Source organism: Fusarium poae, chromosome 1 (genome assembly GCF_019609905.1).
Source record: "Fusarium poae strain DAOMC 252244 chromosome 1, whole genome shotgun sequence".
In the NCBI taxonomy this organism is placed as follows: domain Eukaryota; kingdom Fungi; phylum Ascomycota; class Sordariomycetes; order Hypocreales; family Nectriaceae; genus Fusarium; species Fusarium poae.
This window is the reverse complement of record NC_058399.1, coordinates 620,395-642,304: the sequence shown is the minus strand read 5'-3', so window position 1 is coordinate 642,304 and position 21,910 is coordinate 620,395. Positions and strand designations below refer to the sequence as shown.

At 45.4% G+C, this 21,910-nt stretch overlaps 10 protein-coding genes across 10 annotated transcripts; 7 read left to right on the top strand and 3 right to left on the bottom strand.

The window, feature by feature from the left end:
- Positions 1 to 1,962: 1,962 nt before the first annotated feature.
- Positions 1,963 to 4,083, top strand: FPOAC1_000234 (uncharacterized protein; the record flags this gene model as incomplete). The annotated part of the gene is made up of 1 exon (XM_044844853.1): positions 1,963 to 4,083. The coding sequence occupies one exon, from the start codon at positions 1,963 to 1,965 to the stop codon at positions 4,081 to 4,083; it is 2,121 nt and encodes a 706-aa protein (XP_044710769.1).
- Positions 4,084 to 6,047: 1,964 nt separating this feature from the next.
- FPOAC1_000233 (uncharacterized protein) lies at positions 6,048 to 8,069 on the top strand (the record flags this gene model as incomplete). Its single annotated transcript, XM_044844852.1, has 1 exon — positions 6,048 to 8,069. The coding sequence occupies one exon, from the start codon at positions 6,048 to 6,050 to the stop codon at positions 8,067 to 8,069; it is 2,022 nt and encodes a 673-aa protein (XP_044710768.1).
- Positions 8,070 to 9,240: 1,171 nt separating this feature from the next.
- On the top strand, positions 9,241 to 10,713 carry FPOAC1_000232 (uncharacterized protein; the record flags this gene model as incomplete). The annotated part of the gene is made up of 1 exon (XM_044844851.1): positions 9,241 to 10,713. One exon carries the CDS (start codon positions 9,241 to 9,243, stop codon positions 10,711 to 10,713), a length of 1,473 nt encoding a protein of 490 aa, XP_044710767.1.
- Positions 10,714 to 11,164: 451 nt separating this feature from the next.
- FPOAC1_000231 (uncharacterized protein) lies at positions 11,165 to 12,100 on the top strand (the record flags this gene model as incomplete). The annotated part of the gene is made up of 1 exon (XM_044844850.1): positions 11,165 to 12,100. One exon carries the CDS (start codon positions 11,165 to 11,167, stop codon positions 12,098 to 12,100), a length of 936 nt encoding a protein of 311 aa, XP_044710766.1.
- A 375-nt stretch (positions 12,101 to 12,475) lies between these two features.
- On the top strand, positions 12,476 to 14,146 carry FPOAC1_000230 (uncharacterized protein; the record flags this gene model as incomplete). Its single annotated transcript, XM_044844849.1, has 1 exon — positions 12,476 to 14,146. One exon carries the CDS (start codon positions 12,476 to 12,478, stop codon positions 14,144 to 14,146), a length of 1,671 nt encoding a protein of 556 aa, XP_044710765.1.
- Positions 14,147 to 14,311: 165 nt separating this feature from the next.
- Positions 14,312 to 15,430, top strand: FPOAC1_000229 (uncharacterized protein; the record flags this gene model as incomplete). Its single annotated transcript, XM_044844848.1, has 1 exon — positions 14,312 to 15,430. One exon carries the CDS (start codon positions 14,312 to 14,314, stop codon positions 15,428 to 15,430), a length of 1,119 nt encoding a protein of 372 aa, XP_044710764.1.
- Positions 15,431 to 16,618: 1,188 nt separating this feature from the next.
- On the top strand, positions 16,619 to 17,656 carry FPOAC1_000228 (uncharacterized protein; the record flags this gene model as incomplete). The annotated part of the gene is made up of 1 exon (XM_044844847.1): positions 16,619 to 17,656. The coding sequence occupies one exon, from the start codon at positions 16,619 to 16,621 to the stop codon at positions 17,654 to 17,656; it is 1,038 nt and encodes a 345-aa protein (XP_044710763.1).
- An 88-nt stretch (positions 17,657 to 17,744) lies between these two features.
- FPOAC1_000227 (uncharacterized protein) lies at positions 17,745 to 18,909 on the bottom strand (the record flags this gene model as incomplete). Its single annotated transcript, XM_044844846.1, has 3 exons — positions 17,745 to 18,038; positions 18,090 to 18,692; positions 18,739 to 18,909. The coding sequence occupies 3 exons, from the start codon at positions 18,907 to 18,909 to the stop codon at positions 17,745 to 17,747; spliced, it is 1,068 nt and encodes a 355-aa protein (XP_044710762.1).
- Positions 18,910 to 19,900: 991 nt separating this feature from the next.
- FPOAC1_000226 (uncharacterized protein) lies at positions 19,901 to 20,239 on the bottom strand (the record flags this gene model as incomplete). Its single annotated transcript, XM_044844845.1, has 1 exon — positions 19,901 to 20,239. One exon carries the CDS (start codon positions 20,237 to 20,239, stop codon positions 19,901 to 19,903), a length of 339 nt encoding a protein of 112 aa, XP_044710761.1.
- Positions 20,240 to 21,571: 1,332 nt separating this feature from the next.
- On the bottom strand, positions 21,572 to 21,834 carry FPOAC1_000225 (uncharacterized protein; the record flags this gene model as incomplete). Its single annotated transcript, XM_044844844.1, has 2 exons — positions 21,572 to 21,737; positions 21,791 to 21,834. The coding sequence occupies 2 exons, from the start codon at positions 21,832 to 21,834 to the stop codon at positions 21,572 to 21,574; spliced, it is 210 nt and encodes a 69-aa protein (XP_044710760.1).
- Positions 21,835 to 21,910: the final 76 nt, after the last annotated feature.

Below are 21,910 nucleotides of genomic sequence, written 5' to 3'. Positions count from 1 at the left end.
GAGGCGTGTGCACGACCAGGGCTTTCGCTGGCCGGAACAAGGCAAAGACGCCAAGGGAGGTGTCATATGTCTTGGCGTGAATGCTGCAGCACTTTCAAAGCGGCCGTTATTGCTCCTGTGTATGGCCTCTTGATATAGATACGCTATTTGTCAAGGCCAAGATGAACAGAGATAGTCGCTGTCTCTTAGACCCTATGGCCAGAAATATCATCAACTACTCTAACTGTAAGGAGAATTTGCACCTCATATTCCTTTCAAGGCTTCTCATACTCTCTCTTCCTGGCATGAGGCATGTTGCACCAATTATACGTGCTATACTTTTCAATGAGCAAAGAGATTCGCCTGTATACAGTGCTGCACACAAATTAAACAGCATTTTCAACGCCTTGTTTAAAACTATGCGAGATGTGTTTTAGAAATTGCGAAAAACAAATGTGTATCCTGATATCTCGCTATCTGGACAAGACAATTGACAGGGGTCCTTGCTCTTTAGGCTCGGTACTAGATAGTGTCAGAAGCTGATATTAACCCAATTAGCCACGTTATCCTGATAACGGGGGCCTTCGTTTTTAGGGTATTTAGTTAAGCGGTCTATATAACAGTTATAAGCCCGGGAGGCAGATAGCCTAGCTAGAGCCTATAACTTCTACTTACTATTACAAAAGTTATATGTTTAAACCCCCCTATTGCAAGAGAAAAGTAGCCAGTTACCTTAAGCAGAGGTTATTAAATACTAGGTAAAATCTATAGCTATTAGATCTAAAAAAGCCACTGAGCTAAATACTTTCTATAGGCAGTATACCCTCTATAAAGATTAGAATCTTAGCTATCTTATAGGGCATTTTCCTTAAAATAGTGCTAATTTTAATAAGAAATAGGGGGTATGTTAGAAGCTAATATTAACCTAATTAGCTATATTATCCTGATAACGGGGGCCTTCGTTTTTGGGGTATTTGGTCAAGCGGTCTATACGACAGATAGTCTAGTATGATGACGCAAACTCTTCAACTATCGTTATCTCTACTGCATCGCTTCTTGGGTACAGAGTACCACTGTCAAGTTTAATTTTCTCTCAATGTTAAAAGTGTCTCCCAGCCATGTTTAAGTATTCGTGAGCTGCATTGGGTATATCGCGGGGTGCATGGCTGGCGTGGCTGGTGAGCTAAGACAAACCCAGACACTTTACATGGAGTTTTACGCGTTCAATACCGTACTATGTACATTCCTAAGAAACTAAACTTGAGTAGCGTCAAGACTAAGATAGAATATTAGGCCTTTGGTAATTGATGAAGAAAGTTTATTACCAAGATACTTGTCCACTGATTTGTCCAACTCTTGGGAAGACATCAGCAGCTAAATTGACTAACCTATACCACTCGTTGTTAGCGCGTTACTGATGTTTCAATCCGATGGAAATGCAGGTACAAACCTGTCTAATTGTAACCTACTAAGTCTAGTTCCACAACGGGAAATCATAGGCCAATTAACCAAAGAGGAGGGAGTTTTTGCCTCCCTCGTATGTCGATATATTGATCTAACGCTGATTGGAGTCTGATTGTTTAGACTAGAAGGGATGGAGGGAAATACCTTAGACTACAATAAAAAGACCCTTGTTTAATTGTGAACACAATAGTTAGCCAGCAAGGGATATATATCTCAGCCTTTTTGTCCAGCCGCCCTTTTAAGTTCCCTAGCCATCTTTACACTTTTAACTACTGGCAGTTGTCCAAAGTACGAGTAATCCTTCCGGCTATCAATTACCACATATCTAGCTAGCCACCTCCTTGCGTGTCTCCCTCCCCGCTCAGACCTGAAACCTCAGCAACGTCAAGCTTGCTTTTTAGACCACCTTATCAAAAACCCCAACATCCGTCCCACCCGTCCCGACTTAAATTTCCCATTTCTAATTTCATTCAAACTCAACCTAAAAAAAAAACACGCTTTTTTATCTACACGTAAACAATGGCCAACCTCCAACAGCCAGCCTCTGGCTTAGTTGAATGCGTCTCGTGTCATGAGCTTTGCAACAATCGCAAATATCTGAAATGCCGCCGCCGGGTTACTACTGTGGATCAAAACCTATTTTATAAAATAGCTCTCTCAGCTAAGTATCGGGAACAAGACATACTGCCAAACGTCAACCAACAAGATGGATCACCTGCCACGCTTGATCTTCCTTTCGAGGACCGCCGTTACTGTTATGACTGCTTCAAAATCTTGGAGCATCTCTTTGAAGACTTGATGCATGAGTATGATGGCCATGTCTTAAGAAGGACAAGTGCATTCAAGGGCAATCCCCAGACCTCCGACCATGACGCCCAGCAACAGGGTGAAAACCCAGCCTGGTTCAATGACTTTTGGCACAAGGTATTCAAGAGCTTGGATTACTTTTTTGGGACGGATACTTGCAAATCCATGCAATCACCCGGCCGATGCAACCCACGAACCATGTTTGAATCTCTTGCCATGCAGAAAAATGACTTGCCAGTCAGACTTGGAGCTCTTGCAGAGTTCTTCTTTTCCTGCGCCTCATGCAATGTGCGCGTGGGAAGCAAACAGGGAATCGAGGACCACAAAAGGGATTTTCATCAAGAGCCGTCACAACATGTGGAATCCGGCGTCACAACTGACGCCCCAGGCGAGGAACAATCTCCTTTCTGGCATTGCAGCTTCTGTGATGAACTCTACGAGACTCAGGAGACAATCGACCAACACAACGCTAAAGAACATGATCACTGTGTGCGCTTCAATTTGGACTGCGCAAGGGAGGCCTGCACTTGCCTCGTCTGCAACAGAACCTTCAACGAGCAGCATGAACTCGACAATCACATTGACAATAACCACCAGCAACTTCAAGACCCAACAGCGCCCGAAGACGCCTCCGAGCCCCCCTTTTCTTGCGCACGTTGCAACAGGGCCTTTAACTCTCGAAATGCGATCGAAAACCACAACAGAGACACGCACGAAGAGCCGCCAGCTCCAGCCGGAGTTCCTGCCATGGTTCAAACTTCTGCTGTGACCGCCTTTACTTGTACCGTCTGCAAGGCGATGTTCAGGACCAGAATCGCAACCGAACATCACTGCGTCGATTTGCATGATGGGCTGACAGCTATGACTGCTGTGACCGCCTATTGTTGTGATGACTGTGGCAAGATGTTCGAGACCAAGAGGGCAGCCATGTGTCACAATATGGATGCGCATGCACCACCAGACCCGCTTGAGGCTGCTGTCTTCAAAGCCGCCATGCGTGAAGCTCTTTCTATTGCCAACTTGACTTGCTTTCCTTGCGATAAGGTTTTCGGTAGTCCAAAGGCACTTTCGAACCATAAAATCGACAGCCATGACCCCAAAACTTGCCATTGCAACAAGAAGTTCCCTGGCATGAACTCTTTCAAGCAACATCAGAAAGTATGCCTCCCGGATCAGACAGTTACTCCCAATGAGATCAAGCAAGAGCCAGTCTATGATCCTACTGCCGAGTTGAATGCCAAGGCGTCAAGTGAAGGACTAGATGGGACAGAGTCTAACTTGGGCGAGGGCTCAGAGGACGGTCCAGAGGACGGTTCAGAGGACGATTGGGAGGGTCAATCTGAGGATGACTCCGAATTTGACCCCGAAGAAGATTCCGGGGCCGAGTCCGCGGACGAATCAGAGGTTGAGATGGAGCAACGCGTGGAAGAAGATGACGCACAGTCTGACGAAGACGATGAAGGTCCGAAATGGCCTGAACACGGTCAAAAAGGCCGCATCCCATGCATTTTCAGACACGCCAGATGCAATCAAGTCTTCTCTGCAGCTTCGATGATGATACAGCATAATGAACTCCACTTTTGCCCGACTGATGTGCAATGGTTTGATTCCGACATTTTCGACCACAGTAAGGCATGGAGTCGAAAGGTCTATGATGACATCAACTGCACTTACAAGTGTCCGAACTGTAAGAGCAAAGGAGGAGGCAGATTCGAGTATCTATTTCAACTTGTTGATCATGCTGAGAGCAATCAGTGCAACTTGAAGGTTCGCACCGGTCCTATTAGGGAAATTCGTTCCAAGCTTCTGGAATTTGCGGATCAGTGGAGTTAATCACTGAGGTTTGCATCCATACTCAGGATATTTTTGTAGAAGGACAACTGCGATGATTCCGGTGAGGGATTGGATAACAACAAGTACGTAGGTAATTGTGTGTTAATGTGGGAGATATGGTAGTCTTTAGGTATATGGATATTATTTAAGGCTTAGGGAATTTGGTCAGCTGGTCTCATATCTGTCGCTCCTTGGTCTGATATTTTAGGACTTGGTAATAAAATTTTTATCTTAAATATTCGCAGGAATTCTAGGTATTATAATTATAATAATTATAGTCGCTAAATAACCTAACATGGGCTATCTCAAAGGGATTGTTTCGCTGGTGGTGTTGCATGTATATTTCTTGGTTAGTATAACATGTCAGAGCTCGTCATCAATAGTTATATATTCAGTATTAGGAAGGAATTGCTCTTTTGCGACTGCCAACGACATTCCATATAGCCTGAAGTTGATTTCCCACGAAGTTGTCATTTTGAGGCGCAGAAACGCCTTGTTGTATTTTCACAGAGGCTATGTATTAAAGCAAGATTCTGGGATCAGACCACTGACTTGGCCATTTCTAAAAAAAGCTTTGTGGTTTGACGATTGGTGACAGATATCTTGAGGCTTTGGAAGATGTCTTGAAGAAGTACGCTGGAAAGAATTGTGAGAGGATGATTAGGGTTATTATGTTCTGAGGGCTATGTTTGGCTTCTGTGCGAGATATAGTTACTATTGGAGGATACAGATAGTTTTTAAGTCATTGATTCAGCTCGTTTTACATGGAATACCGTACATTTCTACCAAAGTGATTGCAGACAGCATCTTGCTATAGCGGATGATACCGTACATTTCCACCACAGATCGCAGTCCGCGTCGAGCCTGAGGAAGTCTATCGTGCTTTGCTGTATTGATGATTTCTTGATATCATTTAGGCTTGATGGCAGAAGAACCAAGGGGTGTCATTCAGCTGTCTGTGTGTCGGTTACAAAAGTCCCCTTATTCCTCGCTGTGACTTGACGCGAACCTTGTCCAATTTGGTGGCTATCGCACGTCGTACAGTGACTACAGTAAATCGGTTGTGAAGCCGGTGACTTGGACAAGTCACCATCATGTCCCAGGTACGGCAAAGTCGGCTGACATACTCTATTAATATTATAGAAACAAACGTACCTATATTAGCTTTACTTGAAAGTGACCAGCTGAATTCTCAGTTCTGAGATCTCTTTGGGACGCGTAAGGTCACATTTTAGTCTGCATTAGACTGGTTTGAAAGGATTCAGGTACCCCTAGAAGATACACAGAGATACATGCAAATTATTCCCTGGGGCTGCTTCTCAACTTATACCCAGAGTGGCAGAATGTATATTGAAGTCACTGAGAAAGTGGCAAAAGACTCGTTGTCTTTTTGTGGAGAACACTGAAATGTGCCTTGCAGATCCTAGAGAAATTGCACTGTACACCGTATTTGTGGCGAAAATAAGACAAGATTTTTGAAAGATATGGAAAAAGCCTCCGTGTTCCAGCTTATTGATCATTATTTAAGCTTTAGAAATGACGTCATAAACACGCCATCATATCAATTAGCATAATCTCGCCACCAGATGTGCAGTCCTCAGGGGTAAGGGATGTGCATTTCTCCAGTTTTATAGGTTACTGTACCCCTGAGGACTGTATCAATGTGAACTGTAATGCCCCAGAAGTACACGGTAAAATATAGATTGACAATTGGTCTGAGATGTCGTTTTGCACAGTCTAATAGCCACTGTAGATGATGCTGCCTAAACATGTGGTCTATCATTCTCAGCTTATAAAACTTCGGACCACCCTACCCACGCCATGCCCGGGTCCTCCGTTATGACATGATTTGGCTTTTATACACTTATCAGACCCCCTCAACGCTGCCTCCATATTTTCATTCTCCTTTTCCAACTTCTTTCTAAATCTACCAACTTAAAAAAACATTCACTCAATTAGAAACAATGACCAACCTCCAACAACCCACGTCTGATTCAGTCAGATGCGTCTCTTGCAACAAACCCTGTCCGGATGGCGAATGGATGAGACGATATTATCGCGCGTTGAGACCGGAAGTTCAATGCCCGCTTGCTGAAGCTATCGCAACTCCAACTAAGGACGGACGAAATGACGACCTGCAAATCACCTACCAAAAACCCAAACAACAACATGGATCATCTGCTGCTGGCGATGTTCCCCTCGATGACTACCTCTACTGTCACGAATGCTTCCTTGTATTGAACTACTTCTTTGAGCACGTCATGGAGGAACGCTCAAGGGATCTCATGGAGAAGATGCATGGATTCGAGACGAGCAAACCCAAGACTTCCAGCAATGATGCCCAGGATGAAGTACCAGCCTGGCTTAATCATTATGACGAATTCCTCCTTGATTGGTATAAGTGTTTCAAGAACATGGATACAATTTATGGGACAGACATATGCAAGATCATGCGATCAGTTGTCGAAACCAACAACTACGAATGTGTACCACTTATTATGTTTGAATCCCTTGCCATCCGGACACCTGACTTTCCAGTCAGAGTGAGAGCTCTTACGGAAGCTCGTTTCGTCTGTGTCCTCTGCTGCCGCCGTGCTTTTAAATCGGACAGGCAGATCCAAGAACACAAAAAAGACATGCACAAAGACGCAACACTCAACTACAAATCTATTGCCAAACAGGAGCACACACCAACGGTGCGTGAGCCTTCGACAGACCTTTCGCCTAAAGTCTCTATTAAGCGGAAACATGAATCAATTACCTCTCATGAAGCCACCTCCGAGGCTACCTGGTATTGCAGCGTCTGTCAAGAAATCTTTTCATCCCAGGACGGAGTCGACGCTCATAACATGAGCAAACATGGAGGGGAAAGTACTTTTGTTGCAAGTCGTGCTAGGTCCACCTTTACCTGTGTTACCTGCAACAGAAAATTCGATAACCAACATGGACTCGACGATCACACCAGCGATGGGAGGCATATGCAGCCACCACCTCCAGTCGTCCTTAATTCACAAATCAAACAAGATATGGCAGCCTTCAGGGACGCCATCAGACAGGAATACAAACCTCGCGTCATGCCTGGCATCCCTATCAAGCAGGAATCTGCCACGCACCAAGTTGCCATACGTGAGACTCCTCGCAGACACAATATCACTTGTGATCCCTGCAAAAGGGTCTTTGGCACACAAGAGGCACTCATGCAACATAACAAGGACAAACATACCATCAACGGAGTCTTCAGTACAGAATTCACGGTCCGTGGCCCACCACCTGTTAAACGCAAAAAGGATTCTCATCCTATTGAACATCGAGGCTTAAATCCTCCAACAACATCACCGCCAACTTGTCAAAAGGCAAGCTCTATGAATTGGGAAATCACTCCCAATGAGACCAAGCAAGAGCGAGTCAACGAGTTCACCATGGAATCGCATTGCCAGCCCTCAAGCAAAGTACCTGATGTAATAGAGTATGGCTCCGACGATAGCGTTTCTGAGTACACAGAGGAAGACTCAGAGGGAGAACCGGTGGAGACCGCAGAGGATGAGTCTGAGAGCGAGCCAGACGTCGACATGGATTACTACACATTGTATGACGTATTGAATAAACATTCAATATGGCCCGACTACCCCCAACCTTTCAGCGACACCCCATGCCTTTTTAGGACCAAAGGTTGCCGCGAAATCTTCTCTAGAGGCTCGGAGATGATAAAGCATGTTGAAGCAGGGGACTGCATTGTTAGTCTGAAGGGGGATTATTTGGACGTCGTTTTCACCAGCGACAAAATAGGAAGAGGGGCTCGGCAGCTATATGATCCTGGATACGACATGTTCAAGTGTCCGAATTGCAAAGAAAGCGACGATGGCCAGTTTTACGGGCTAAGCAGCTTTCTCGAGCATGCTGAGAGCAACGCATGTGATTTGAAGGTTTGCACCGGCCCTCTTGGCAGAGCCCTTGTCGAGCTTCTAGACTATGCGGATCGCTACTAGTTGTCTTGAGTCAGACTTGCAAACCCTTTTTGGACGTACGACATGCTGGGTCTGATGGATCACTACATCAAGGTAATTGCTGGCTAATGTGAGAGATATAGGTAGAAACTAAACATAGATAGCATGACAACAAGTCATATCGGGTGAGCTTTGAACACATTAGATCTTTGTGGGATCGAGACTCAACCTACAAGACATGTTTTCGAGACTATCGTTGTTTAGCCTTCCGTCGTTCGATCGGTTGTGCTACCTGCATCTTTTACACATTGCCGGTAAGTCAACAGAAATATGCAGTGTTTAAGTATATGGATGATATTTACGGGATCGATTGTCTGCTGTTATTTTAGTTTGATATTTCCGCATTAGTTGATATTAAATGATTTCTCGAGTATTTGCGGGAAACCGAGTGTTGTACTAGTGATGGTTGTGGTCATCAGACAACCCTATGCTCTGTCTACTAACCATTCAAAAGACATTGACGCCAGGAGAAGTTTGACGACAAGGATATGTGGTGATTGAACCTTATGCAGCTAAATATGGTGAATTGGTCATATATCGGCTTCATGTTCATCCATAAGTTACACCCTATATCCTTGCAGCTTCTTCAGATTTTTCTCGACATGAAAAATCTTTGAATAGAGCTAACAGCTCATGAACAACAAGACAACACAGATAGATATGCACGCTTGAATGATTTCCACTGCCCTGGGCAGACTATTATAGATATATAGTTGTATATCATATCATGCGATTACTTGTTTATTGCTCACACAGAGTAACCGAAACCTTCAATCAACCCACAAAATCACCCAAACGACCCTTTCCAAGCAGCTTCAAGGGGTCCAAAAGTGGTCTTGTCTTTGTGTTAAAGGAAGGATAAGTGGGTTGCATAGCAGTGCTTTTGTATTTTTCGTGACGAAGCTGCATCTATCGATTTCGCATTAGACTTCGAGGGATACCCATATCAAGTATATCATATCGACTTGCTCAAATAGTTCAGTTATGTCATTGACAGGCCCACCCTGGCATCACGGGCCACGCTACGGTTGAAACCTCAGCAACGCAAAGTTAATTTTTATACACTAATTAAACCCCTAATCTCATAAGTCCACCGCAGAGATTTTCAATCAGCTTCCAAAAGACAAACAAAATATACTCACTCATCTAGAAAATGGCGGATATTAAACCCCAACCTTCTGGCCCGAGAGATACTTTTAAATGCACTACCTGCAAAAGAGGATTCGCTAATAAGAAGATTCTTATACGACATCGCCGATTAAAGCATCGGAATCCACAATCAGCTACTTCAACTGCCCAGGCTGCGCTTGAACGGGTACTCTCACAAGCAGTTGCGTCTCAGTCAGGAGGTCCTTTTAGCGACATCGACATTTCTATTCGCGATGGCAAATTTTCCTTCTCAGCTAAGCTGCGGAACTTGGATCAATCTGCCCCGGATGCCCAAACAAATACAAGTGCACTAAGCAACATCCAGAGCAATCACGCAAGCCAAACCAAGCTGGAAAGCCAATCACAGATCACACTGGAAGCTCCTGTGCAGCAAATGGGCGAATCATCAGCAGTACATCAAGCTCTTGTCCAAAGATCCTTTGCTTGTAGTCTTTGTGACGAGACCTTCAACTCCCAACATGTACTTGGCAGCCACAAAAAGATTAAGCACAAGACGATCAAGTGCCCAGATTGTAATAGGTCCTTCCACTTACAAAAGGCGCTTGAGAATCATCAAAGAGACAAGCATGCAGCGCCCCGGGTTTCTCCTCCCCGACAGATCAAGCAAGAACCTGAAGAACTGAGTGAACCCATCGCTTATACTCAGCTCCCGGCGTGCCAATACCCAGCCGATTACAATGAGTCTAAACCACCAATCGAGCCCATCACCACATCCACCGCACACCAACACCTAGTCGATCTCAAGTATCGACCCATGACCCCGCCGTTGGCTTATCATGATGATCACTGTATGAGATACGATGCGCCTGAACCACTGAGCGGACCCATCACTCCATCCTTCGCAAACCAACATCCAGTCGACCTTGATGATCAATCGATGAACCCGCCATGCGCTTATTCTAACGATCAAGACGGCGATTCTCACTATTCTTCCGGCTCGGACTCGGACCAGAACTCAGACTCGACGGGCAGTGAAGAGGAGGACGACTCAGCTGATGATGAAGACGATGGCAACTCGTCGGTCGATGACCAAGATGAAACGGAATGGAGAGATGGCGACAAGTGGCCCGAGTATGGCGAAAGGCTGAGTGGCATGTCATGCCTTGCCAAACATCTCGGCTGTTCACAAATCTTCCATAAGGCCTCAGGAATGCTTTACCATGTTGAAACCTGCCACCAGAACGACTTCCTATGGAAATCCCCAGACGATCTCTTCCAAGCCATGATGCAACTTGAAGAAATACGCATGCTCTACGATCAGGGGACGAACCTCTATTACTGCCCAATCTGCAGGGGCACCCAACAAGGCATATTCAGGTCGATAAGTTTTCTGGTTAAACACGCTGAGAGCAATTTGTGCAGTTTGAAGATCCGCAGCGGTCCTATAGCTAAATTGTACGATGCGGTTCATGAATATGCTTGGGAAAAGTCCGAGGGAGTTTGCAAGGGAATATAATTTTTTAAGCACGCTGAGAGCAATGCTTTCAGTTTGAAGGTTCGTCAAGGCCCTCTCTCTAAATTATCTACTACGCTCAAGACGTATATTGAAGAGCTGAACGAAGACTCGAAGGATGAATACTTGATGTATGGAGGTGGAGGTTCAGAGGACGAGTTGAGGGGCTACAAGATGACTGGGGACATTAGGTCAACAGATCTTGGACTTGAAAGTTAACATTCCACCAGTTACCCGTTCTGACTTCATGTGATCTACGTATGCCTTGGTTTGCCACAGCTGATCTATATTTGCCACAGCTGATCTATGTTTGCCACAGCTGATCTATGTTTGCTTTTGTTACTTGGTGTATGTACGCAGTATAAAATCCCCAGAAACCCCCCTTTTCTTGAACTCCAAAGTCAACTTCTTTCCAACATTTCATAATCAATATTTCACTCAAAAAATATACAAAATGGCCGACACCAACCCTCAAGCCCACAAAAAACCAGTCACTTGTCCTACTTGCGAAAAGGTTTTGAGCAATAGTAGACAATTGAGGAAACATCGGAAACGCATACACAAACGTCGCAAGACTAAGGACGCTGGAAAAACTCCCGCTACGACCGTTACTCCCGCTAAGACCTTTACATGTATTTTCTGTTTCGCATCCTTCAACGCCCTGGATGAATTGTGCCGTCATCTCGATACTCAGCACAGTTTCGTTTGCAAATTTTGCAAAGCGCAATTCGGAGAGGAAAAGATGCTAGAGATACATCAGCAGGACAGCGATCACGAATCGAACGCCCCCGAAACAAGCAAGCATGAGAATGATGGCGTTGATGGTCCCGGGAGCCGAGAACCAGATTCCTCGACAACTGGTCTTAAAGCCAGCAAGATCCGGGGCTGGCCAGAATACGGAGAACCACCAGGGCGTCTCAAATGTCCGGGTCGGCGCTTCTGCAGCTGCCGCCGATTGTTCAAAAGAGGTTCTGAAGTTTTAGACCACCTGGAGAAAGGGAACTGCGATGGTCTGCGCTCTAAAATACACGACCTATGCTGCCTGTTTTGCCGAGACAAGGGCATGGGGCGAGAGGGCCGTCGTGTCTTTGACAAAAAGGCAGGCGGTATCTACCGGTGTCCTGTATGCAAAAAAGCAGGATCAAAACTCAGCTACCTTTTTAAGCATGCCGAGAGTAATACTTGTAGTCTGAAGGTCCGCACAGGACCTCTTTCGCAAGTAGTTGACACGCTTATGCAACATATCAAAAACGAATATGAAGACGATGAGTACTTGGAGATGGAGGACAGGATGATGTATGGGGGAGATTATTTTCCCGAGGACGAAGCGTTGATGGAATATAAGATGACAGGGGATGTCAGCGAAAGTCTTTTAAAGGATCGGTATTAATAAAGGGTGGTTTGTGTATCTAACTTTATTGTTCGAAAGGTGTTATATACGTTCTTTACCTTCTGCTGCCCACTACCTTTGGAATTAGTCAGTTGACGACGTGACGCGGGAAAGGGAATTTGGTTCAGGGTATCAGTGTATCCCCAATTAGTATTTCCACAGCTCCAGATTCGTTGGATCTTACAAAAGTGACACACAGTGCTAACTGATTCTGTCAATTACCCCGATAATGCGTTTATGGAACAGAGACAACGAAAACTCCATTTTGTTATTGGTTCAAGTTGATCGACTACAAAACCCCCCGCTAGACCCGCCGGTTCGAATCTCCAACTTCTTCCCAACACAAGAAACAATAAAAACTCATTACTCAAAAAAATGGCAGACACCACTTCTAAAGTCAAAAGCAAATCATTTAAATGTAATGAATGTGGCAGGGCTTTTGGCGAAGAGAGGCATATGACTATGCACATTCAAGACAAACATCTCATACCGGCTCGAAATGTTGCCGAGGCTCAACAAATGCCGACTTCATCAAAGCCGATTACATCAACGTCGAGGGGATGCAATGTTTGTGGAGCAAACTGTCGCGATGAGGAGCAATTGAGTAACCATATGAAAAAGAAGCACTCTCGCCCCGATCCAGCGACGACTACATGCAATCTTTGTGGTGCGGTCTGTGGTAGTAAGGCGCAACTGAGCAGGCACAGAAGAAAAAAGCACCTTCGTGGTTATCAGGATGCCGTCTCCGCTGCCCAACCTAAGCAGGAAGATAAGGCGGAAAACGATCCAACCAGGACTTTCCACTGTGATCCTTGTGAAAAGACCTTCAAGTCCCAATTGGCACTTGTCCAGCATAGTATGGATAAGCATCAGCTCGAAAAGACGACCATCAAGTGCAATCTTTGCAACAAGAGCGTCCGCACCCAGTCCGGTCTGAAGCAGCATCAAACACAAAAGCACGGGATCCAAACAACCGATGATGGTTCATCTGATTCCTCTGATGATTCCTCTGATTATGAATCTGAACTGTCTGATGATGGTGATGCCATGCGCTGGCCTGAGCACGGCGAGCCAGTCACAGGACTTGTCAGATGTTTATGCAGGATTTTTGGTTGCCGTAAAAGGTTCAACTGGGCCTCTGAGATGCTATATCATGCTGTGGACTGTAGCGAGTGGCTGCTCGACGAATGTGAGTGGGATCTATTTGACGAGGATATGAAAGAAGAGGGACGACGTCTCCGGAATACTTCGCGTTCTTCTTTTTACAAGTGCTATAAATGCGAGAACCAGGAGGACCCAGAAAAGTTTAATGGGCTTGAAGAGCTTTACAGGCATGCTGAGAGTGGCCTATGTGCATTGAAAGTCCGCACCGGTCCCCTCTCTGACGTGCGCGATGCACTTGAGCTGCATGCTTTCAGAACTAATGAGCAATGGGACAGAGAGTATAAGGAACCCTACAGTCCTGATTATGATTATTATGACGGCTATCACTGGCCGGAGCACGGCGAAATATACAACAAAAGGGTCAGATGTCTGGGCGCAGGTCGTGGCTGCAAAAAGACATTCAGTAAAGCCTCTGAGATGCTGCAGCACATTGAGGGCGGCTTTTGCGAAGCTGAAGGGGGGGGTATTGACATACGAGATCTATTCCTTCACAGAATGGGGGACGAGCGCCGCCGTATTTGGGGCTTGAAGACTAATTTTATGTTCAGGTGTCCTTTGTGTCCACGACGGTATGAATCCGAATATGAACATCTCAGTGGTCTTTTTGCGCATGCCGAGAGTGACTTTTGCGGCTTAAAGGTTCGCACCGGTCCTCTTTCTGACGTGCGCAGTGCACTCCTGTCGGAGGCTAGAAGGATGATAAAGATCGTGAGTCCGCATCATCGACTCAACCTGCATTTGGGTTATATGAGGAGGCATGTGAAGCCTGAACACCAGGCAATTCATACTGGCGGCACTGACTCTGACGACGAGGAATTGAGAGACTACAGGATGACTGGGGATATTAGCATGAGCTACCTAGAGAGATATGGGTATTATTAGTAGAGTTTAGTCAATATATTAAACGTGGCTGGGAATTTTAGAACGAGATTCACATAGCTGTATTATTTTAAACTGCCAGGGATACACGACGGATGAGCACGTGATTTATTGGTGCCTTTGTGGCCTAGATATGAACAGAATAGTTTGCCTAACACAGAAGAAACAATGCCAAACGCCGAACCACCTGCCTCTCAATACCAGGAGCTCACACTATCGGTAGAGCAAGAACAAAGGATAGTAGACTGGGTATCAAAGGAATTATCCTCAGGTACTGTAGTCCGGAACGACCTCATCTCTTGGTTTGCCAACCGTTTTGCTCAACGGGCCGGCGTCAAAGGCGAACTGCGACCCGATTTTGTCCAGAATTTCCTGGCTCAGCATCCAGACCTCGCAGAGAGAATCCCGCCACATCCCAATCACAAGAACAACCAAAGAGTCAAATCCGGTTTTGCTGGAATTCAACGTTTGAGAGAAATGAGGGAGAAAGATCGCGTCCAGGCCCTGTATGGCGAGTCTCCCCCGCCTCAGCGCCAGCCTGCTCCCTACCCTGAAGGCGACATTCTCTATCACTGCAATAACCGCTACCTTGTGCGTCACGGAAATCAGGTGACGAAATATACAACCTTTTCTGATGGCCTGGGCGCAAAAGATCATCCCAATGAGGCGCAAGCGCTGCGCTTCGTCAAAGAGCACACCACAATTCCGGTACCTGAGGTCATCGGCAGCGATTGGGATCGCATCACTATGGAATACATCGAGGGCCAGACACTACAGCAGGCATGGCCGGTGCTCACACCGGATCAGCAGTCCGACATCTTGGACGAGCTCAAGGGCTACATAGCACAGATGCGTGCTCTACGCGGTACCTACCTCGGCCGTCTCGATGGGCAGGGTGTTGTTGTCCCAAGCATTTTTATGCGCTCGGGAGGTCCGTTCAACACCCTTCCTGAATTCCATGATTGGCTCGCGCGGCCGTCCAAGCGGTCGCAAGCACAGACGATGTATTGGCATCAGATCACGACGCAGCTTGGCGGCGAGTATCCCATTGTCTTTACGCACGGCGACATCGCCGCGCGCAATATCCTGGTGCGCGACGGCCACATCGTGGCACTTCTGGATTGGGAATTTGCGGGGTGGTACCCCGAGTATTGGGAATACGTGTTTGCATTACGCGGGATGGATAAACTTGACTGGGAGACTCTAGGTAGTCATGCTCCGTCTCTTTTCGCAAATCGCTATGATCTAGAGTACATTCTTGTGGGGTTCATCCTCAACCTCTCCTGATTGTAATAGACGAGGCAATCAATTATCAGCTTTATTTCCGCGAACTGGGAATGGAACTCCTCGCTGCCAACAGTTACAAAGTAGTGCAGCGGCAGAGCCTTAGCTCCAACGACGCGCTCTGGCCCCTATAGATCAGATCATTTTTAAACACTTTAACATCATGAAAATAGAACAGAGCAAATCGGAAGTCACTAAAACGGCACATCCTAGTTATGGTGCCTAAAATGCAACCCAGTCATAAGTGTTCCAGAACCGCCTAACAACTATTTACCCACATTACCATAGGGGGAGTTTTTAAACATGCCTAGATGACAAAATTCGGCTTTCAATTCCATGTTGGCAGTACATAGTTACATGGTACATTAAATTTTGACATCCTATGACAGCCAGTCAATAATCTTAAATTGTCATATAGGCATGTTTAAAACCCCCCTCCTTCCTCTATGGTAGTTACCGGAATGTTCGACTTTATCACCAGCTGTTGCATAATTGATCATGATCTGTATACATTTCCCAACATTTATTCCTATATGAACACCTACACAAGAGACTTTGCTGTTTGTTATTGGTTTAATGACATCACCGGATTGCTACTTTATGTGTGATGAGTCTTACCAGATAAACTATTTAACCAGCGGGCTGAAAAGATCGCACAATATTTCACATGGCAAAGATCGTCACATGGGCGTTCAGGTTGGATTTCATATCGTTACGTCTCTCTTGTGTATTATTTACTGGGTGTTTCGGGTGTTTATCTTTATAGAGAACCTTATCGGCTTGGGAGCATGGCCGCCCAGTGCGTAAAAGACGGTGGTGTGGACGAAGTTTATCCCACATATAAAAAAAAGTGAAGGAGATTGGTTTGCTAGTACACCGACCAATACAATGCCGAAGACTATACAGGCGCGACTGCAGCAAAGGAAGAGCAGGAGTGGTCATCGAAAAATGCCAGAGGATTCATCCTTAACATCTGCTGATTATTCCCAGCTGCCGGGTAGGGACACGACGTGTGATCACGTGACCATTCATTTCCTTGGTCGGTATGAATGGTTCGCCGTGACTGAAACGTCAGCCATGATAAACTTTGCTTCTTTTAATTCATTTACAAAAACCCCAAACCCCGTCGTCAAAACTCCAACCGCAACTTCTGCCTAACATATCGAAAACAAAGACCAGGAAAAAACAACAATGACCGATAACAACACTGAAGCTCAAACGGAACCAATTCTTTGCAGCACGTGTGGCCGGGCCTGTGTTACCAAGAAGCAACTGAAGAACCATATCCGGAACATACACAGACGTGGCAAGGGTAAGGAAACAACCTCTGCTGCGCAGCCTCGACAACAAGACCAGACTGAAGAAGCTCCTGCTCAAGAAACAATCTCTGTTGCCCAACCTCAACAAGGAGCTAAGACTGGAGAAGCATCTACTGGAGGCCTTTATTGTGCTCCTTGTGACCAGACATTCAACACTCAGAATGGACTTGACCGGCACAATGGCACCAAGCATAGTTCCAAGCGAAAGAAGACAATCAAGTGCACAGATTGCAACAAGACCTTTGCCGTGCAATTGGCGCTAGAGCAGCATCAAAGACAAAAGCACGGTATCCAACCAACCGCTGACGACCAGGATGACTGGGACGACTCGGATGTCTCCGGGAACTGGGAATCAGACTCCTCGCTATCTCATGATGAAGAAGGCAGAGATTTGATGTGGCCGGAACACGGTGAACCAGTTACAGGACTTCTCAGTTGTCTAGGCAGAGTAATGCGCTGCCCTGAAAAATTCAATAAAGGCTCTGAAGTCGTGCGACACATCGAGCAAGGCTATTGTCGAACCGAATGGAGCCTCGAGGACGTATCGTCCGTATTTAACAAGAAGATGGCGAAAGAGGGGCGACATCTTTTAGACCGCAAGGCTGGTGATCTCTACAAGTGCCCCAGATGCAAGGGAACAGGCAGAGGCAAGTATACAGAGCTCAGTGATCTTTTTGAACACGCCGAGAGTGGTGATTGCGGTCTGAGGGTCCGCACCGGTCCTCTCCATGACGTCTTTATGGCACTTCTGGAGTTCAGTGTTGAACTTGCCATGCAGAACGACACTGACTCGGATGACTACTGCTGGGAATATGGAGATGGAGCTTTTCTTGATTCCGACGAAGAATTATTCAACTACAAGATGACCGGAGATATTAGTGAAAGCTATCTTGCGCGACATGGGTATTGATCCAGAATGTTCTATGTATCTGTTTGGAGGTCTGTTAGTAGATAGCACTACATGCAGTTTTTATTTATTTGCTTAAAGATACAGGATATTAGTCCTCGTTTACAAGAACATATCGAAATCTTGGTTTTCCCGCCTGAAGATCCTTCAACACCTCGTTGGCCTCTCTCATCGGACGTTCCTCAACCCATGGCTTGAGATTCTTATCAGCTGCCAATTGAAGCATGTCCCGTATCTCGTCAGGTGTAGCAGTCGATGTAGAAGTGAATCTGCCACGGATTGGTAGTATGGAGAAGATGTTGATTAGGATCGGTTTCTCGGGTGCGCCGACTTGAACCATTGTGCCATCTACCCTCAAAAGACCCAGGTATTCATTCCACGGCATCTAAGACATATCAGTGAATTTTCAAATCGTGAGCGAGAGGGTGTAACTTACGTTGACTCCATCGGCCGTGTTGATGATCAAGTCAAACCTCCTCTTGTTCTTCTCAGCCCAACCCTCTTCACTGGTGGCAATATGTTCATCCGCCCCAAGGGTCAGGGCATCATCCTTCTTATCAGAACCTCTGGAAATGGCTACAACCTTTGCAGCATCGAGAGCTTTGGCAAACATTATTCCAAAATGTCCCAAACCACCAATCCCAATAATAGCAACGTTTCGTCCTGTCGCTCCAAAATACTTCAAGGGTGCATACATGGTTGCACCAGCGCACAGCATCGGAGCTGCATGTTGAGGAGCTACACCCTGAGGGATCTTGACGACAAATCTCGATGGGCAGCGATGATATCGTGCGTAGCCACCTGTAGACGCAGTTCCACATCTGTGTACGCCGCCGTACGTGGGCGTGTTCTTGGAGCAGTAGTTGTAAAGGCCCTTGGCACACTCTTCGCATGGACCGTCGCGTTCAAAACAGGCGTCGCTTTGAGCTCCTACGCCAACTATATCGCCTTCTTTGATGTCACCTTCGGCTTTGGAACCGATGCGGGTTGCTACACCGACTATCTCATGTCCAACAACGATGGGATACGAAGTGGTTCCCTACACTATTAAAATCCGGGTCGTAAGCATTGATCATAGAACTTACCCATCCGTTCCTGGAGGTGTGGTCGTCAGTTCCACAAACACCACAATGAGTAATACGAATCTCAATATCCGTTTCTTCAAAAGGCTTGATTTCATATTCCTTCCAGACCAAGTCCTGGTCTTGGGTGGGCTTTTCAGCGACCCAGCCCTCAAATTTCTGCTGTGCAGACATTTTGCAGTGTAATTGATGCTTTGTTTTGAGTTGTCGTTAGATCGTTTGATCCTTTGACATCTTCTCGTTGGTCTCCGACTTTTTTATATGTATGTCTCATTTACTTGCCAAGACCGTGATGCATACCAATGACGTACAGTGGCGGCTGGAATTTCCGATAGGATTTATGAATATTTCGGAATTAAGCTTTTTAGATCCTACAAGTCCGGTCTCTGTAAGCTTGATTTCTAAGCTTATTAATAACTGTAAGTGAACGTCCTTTTGCTAGCGAATGACCAGTTTTAAGTTGTTGGATCAAAGGAATCGAGGTGGAGATGGAAGATAATCGGTACCGACGATAAAGTCAAATGTGTCGCAAGAGCTCAACGTTAGGGTCATGACACAGTAGATGAGGGGTCAAACATGGTCAATTGGCTACCTTGCGTTATAAAACATAGAAATGAAATAACAATGATTTGGAGGACATTCCTCCTAGTAGTATGATCGTTTGCTTATCTGATATCAATCACATTGTAAACAGTTTGACCAGATATCTGATGAACTCGCTTAGTACCATGGCCGAAACTATCCTATGCGAGGTTGCTACCTATTCCTAGACATAGAAGTCTAATCAAGATAACTAGAATAAATTTATGTTCCTGATAGTTTACCGGAAGAAGTAAAATTCAAGCTTAAATACGCTCGGCTACATGATCTCACAACATGTGGGAGGATCAGTGTGTCCAAAGGAGGTCAGTCTATCACATACGAGTTTGACAAGCGTTTCGCTGACATACATCCGAGGCTTGGATCAGTCCTTGTGATGAGATGGACGAGACGTGCAATATTCAGTTTTTGAAACAGCATTCTAAGGGTGGTCATTTCATTGCTTGGGAACGATTTGAGGTGGCAGCTGAAGATGTAGCGTAGTTCTACAGTGAGTCTTGTAAGTAGGTAATGCGCAAATCAAATTGCTATAGACATCTGTGGCACGCAGTTACAGACAAACTATCTACTTCTTCTTCTTCTCCTCCCTCTTCTTCTTTTTCCATTCCCGTTGACGCATGTTCTTCCTGTCATTGCATTTTTTACAACGGACTCCAACCCTATCCAACTTCTCCCCACAGACTCCACACTTCCCTTGCTGCTTGCGACCATCAAACATTTCACGAGTCCTACGAGCGTTGATTACTGCGCATTCTTCGCATCTGCATTGGTTTGCAGCTGCTGGGCGGCTACAGTTCTCGCATTTCTTAGGTTGATCTTCTTTATTTGGCGATCCTGGTTGTTCTTGCTGCTTTGGTTGCTCTGGCTCCTTTATAGGATTTAAAAGGTCCTTGAGGCTCAGCATGGTGAGGAATAACGTAGATAGATAGGTATAAATATTTGTTTAGTTTAGTTCCTGGTGTTTTGGTATTGTTTGCTTGGATATTGTCTTATTTCTCTGGTGGTTGAGAATCCTTTATATAGTTCAAATTATTCCGTCGCTATTCACGTCAATAAGTTACTTTCGATATACATTCACAGCTTAGATGAATGAGAACCGATGTTATGTTGATTGCTCTGTTGAACATCTGACACAAAAGGTGATTTATGTATGTATCACATTGCGAAACATAAGCACTGCACCTCTCTCTAGAACGAATAGCTCTTATCATTCTCTTTTTCCTTTTGCTTCTCTGACGGCCTGTATTTCTCTCTGATATCGCTATTGTTCCTGTCATACCATGATTTGCATAAACTTCCCACCAGGTCCAATGGCCTTTGGCAATTACTGCATTTCCCCTCGTCTTTTCGATTTTTGTTCCTTTGCTTCGAATAGCGAGTTGCTCCATCCAAGTAGACTTGTCAGTTTTTTTTGCCAGGGGTCGTTTGGAGCTTTTAATGCCTACATCAAGGCTGATCTTGCTAATATTGCTGGTTTGACGGTCCTAGCTGATCCGGGTTGTCTGGTTGATCCTGCTGATCAGCATCCTCGACAGGGTTCAGCATTTCGTCTACGTTCATCGTGTTGGGTGAATAAGAATGATCGTGTTTATATGTTAATTTGGGTTTAGTCTGTTGCTTTGCGGTTCTGGCTTTGTTGCTGTATTGGTCTAGAGCGATTATTTGTTCCATATATAAACCCGAACAATTGTTAATTTACTACTCACAACTTGTCACTTTTGTCTCTGGCTTGTCATCTGAATCAGTCTGGAATCTGGTTTCTAGTAGCACTGATGATCACAATGGAATCTTATCTGAACAATTGTTTACAAGAAAGCTTATCACAGAGAAAACGTTATCTTTATTCAGCTACGGTTATTGCCCATTACCATCTGCCGATCAGTTTATGATCATATTGATATTGAAGTGGGTGATTAAATTCCATATTTGCACCACTTGGCAAAAACACAGTCTTATGTTGTCGTACACAACCCATACATATATTTCTGAAACTCAGAGCGCACATAAGAAACTCCCTTATTGACGTCTTTGCGCATGAATGGTCGTGAATACCGTGTGCCAACGTTGTTCTGCCAGGCTCTACCAGCACCCTAATTAGAAGCGTTGTCATCCCGTAAAACACAGTAGATCCCCATGAATGTCCATTTCAGACCTGTCAAGCTCCCCGGAGTCCACAATATAAGTATAAGTCGTAATTGTCTGATAGCACCGGCAAGCTGTGACAAGAGATACTTGATTACAGCTTCCAATCTTTTTCTGTTTGTTCTTTTGTTCTTGGATGAACTTTCGATACATCATTTTGAAGTTGAACAAGCCGATCAGACCAGTTATTGCAGTCGTATAGGAAAGGTGCAAGCATTGGGGCGATGTTGGCTATAGGCGCGGGCCCTCCAGGAGGTTTTCTTCGACATTTATGAGATGCTTCCTTTCAAGAAAATTGTGATTTTTTACTTACACTTTGCTTGGTGCAGAAATGTTTTTCTCTGATGATTTGTCCATGGTGATACAGTCTAAGACAGGGATTGGTACCGAGATTCAAGTGTGCCTTGATGTGTCGTTTCCATCTTGAAGCTAT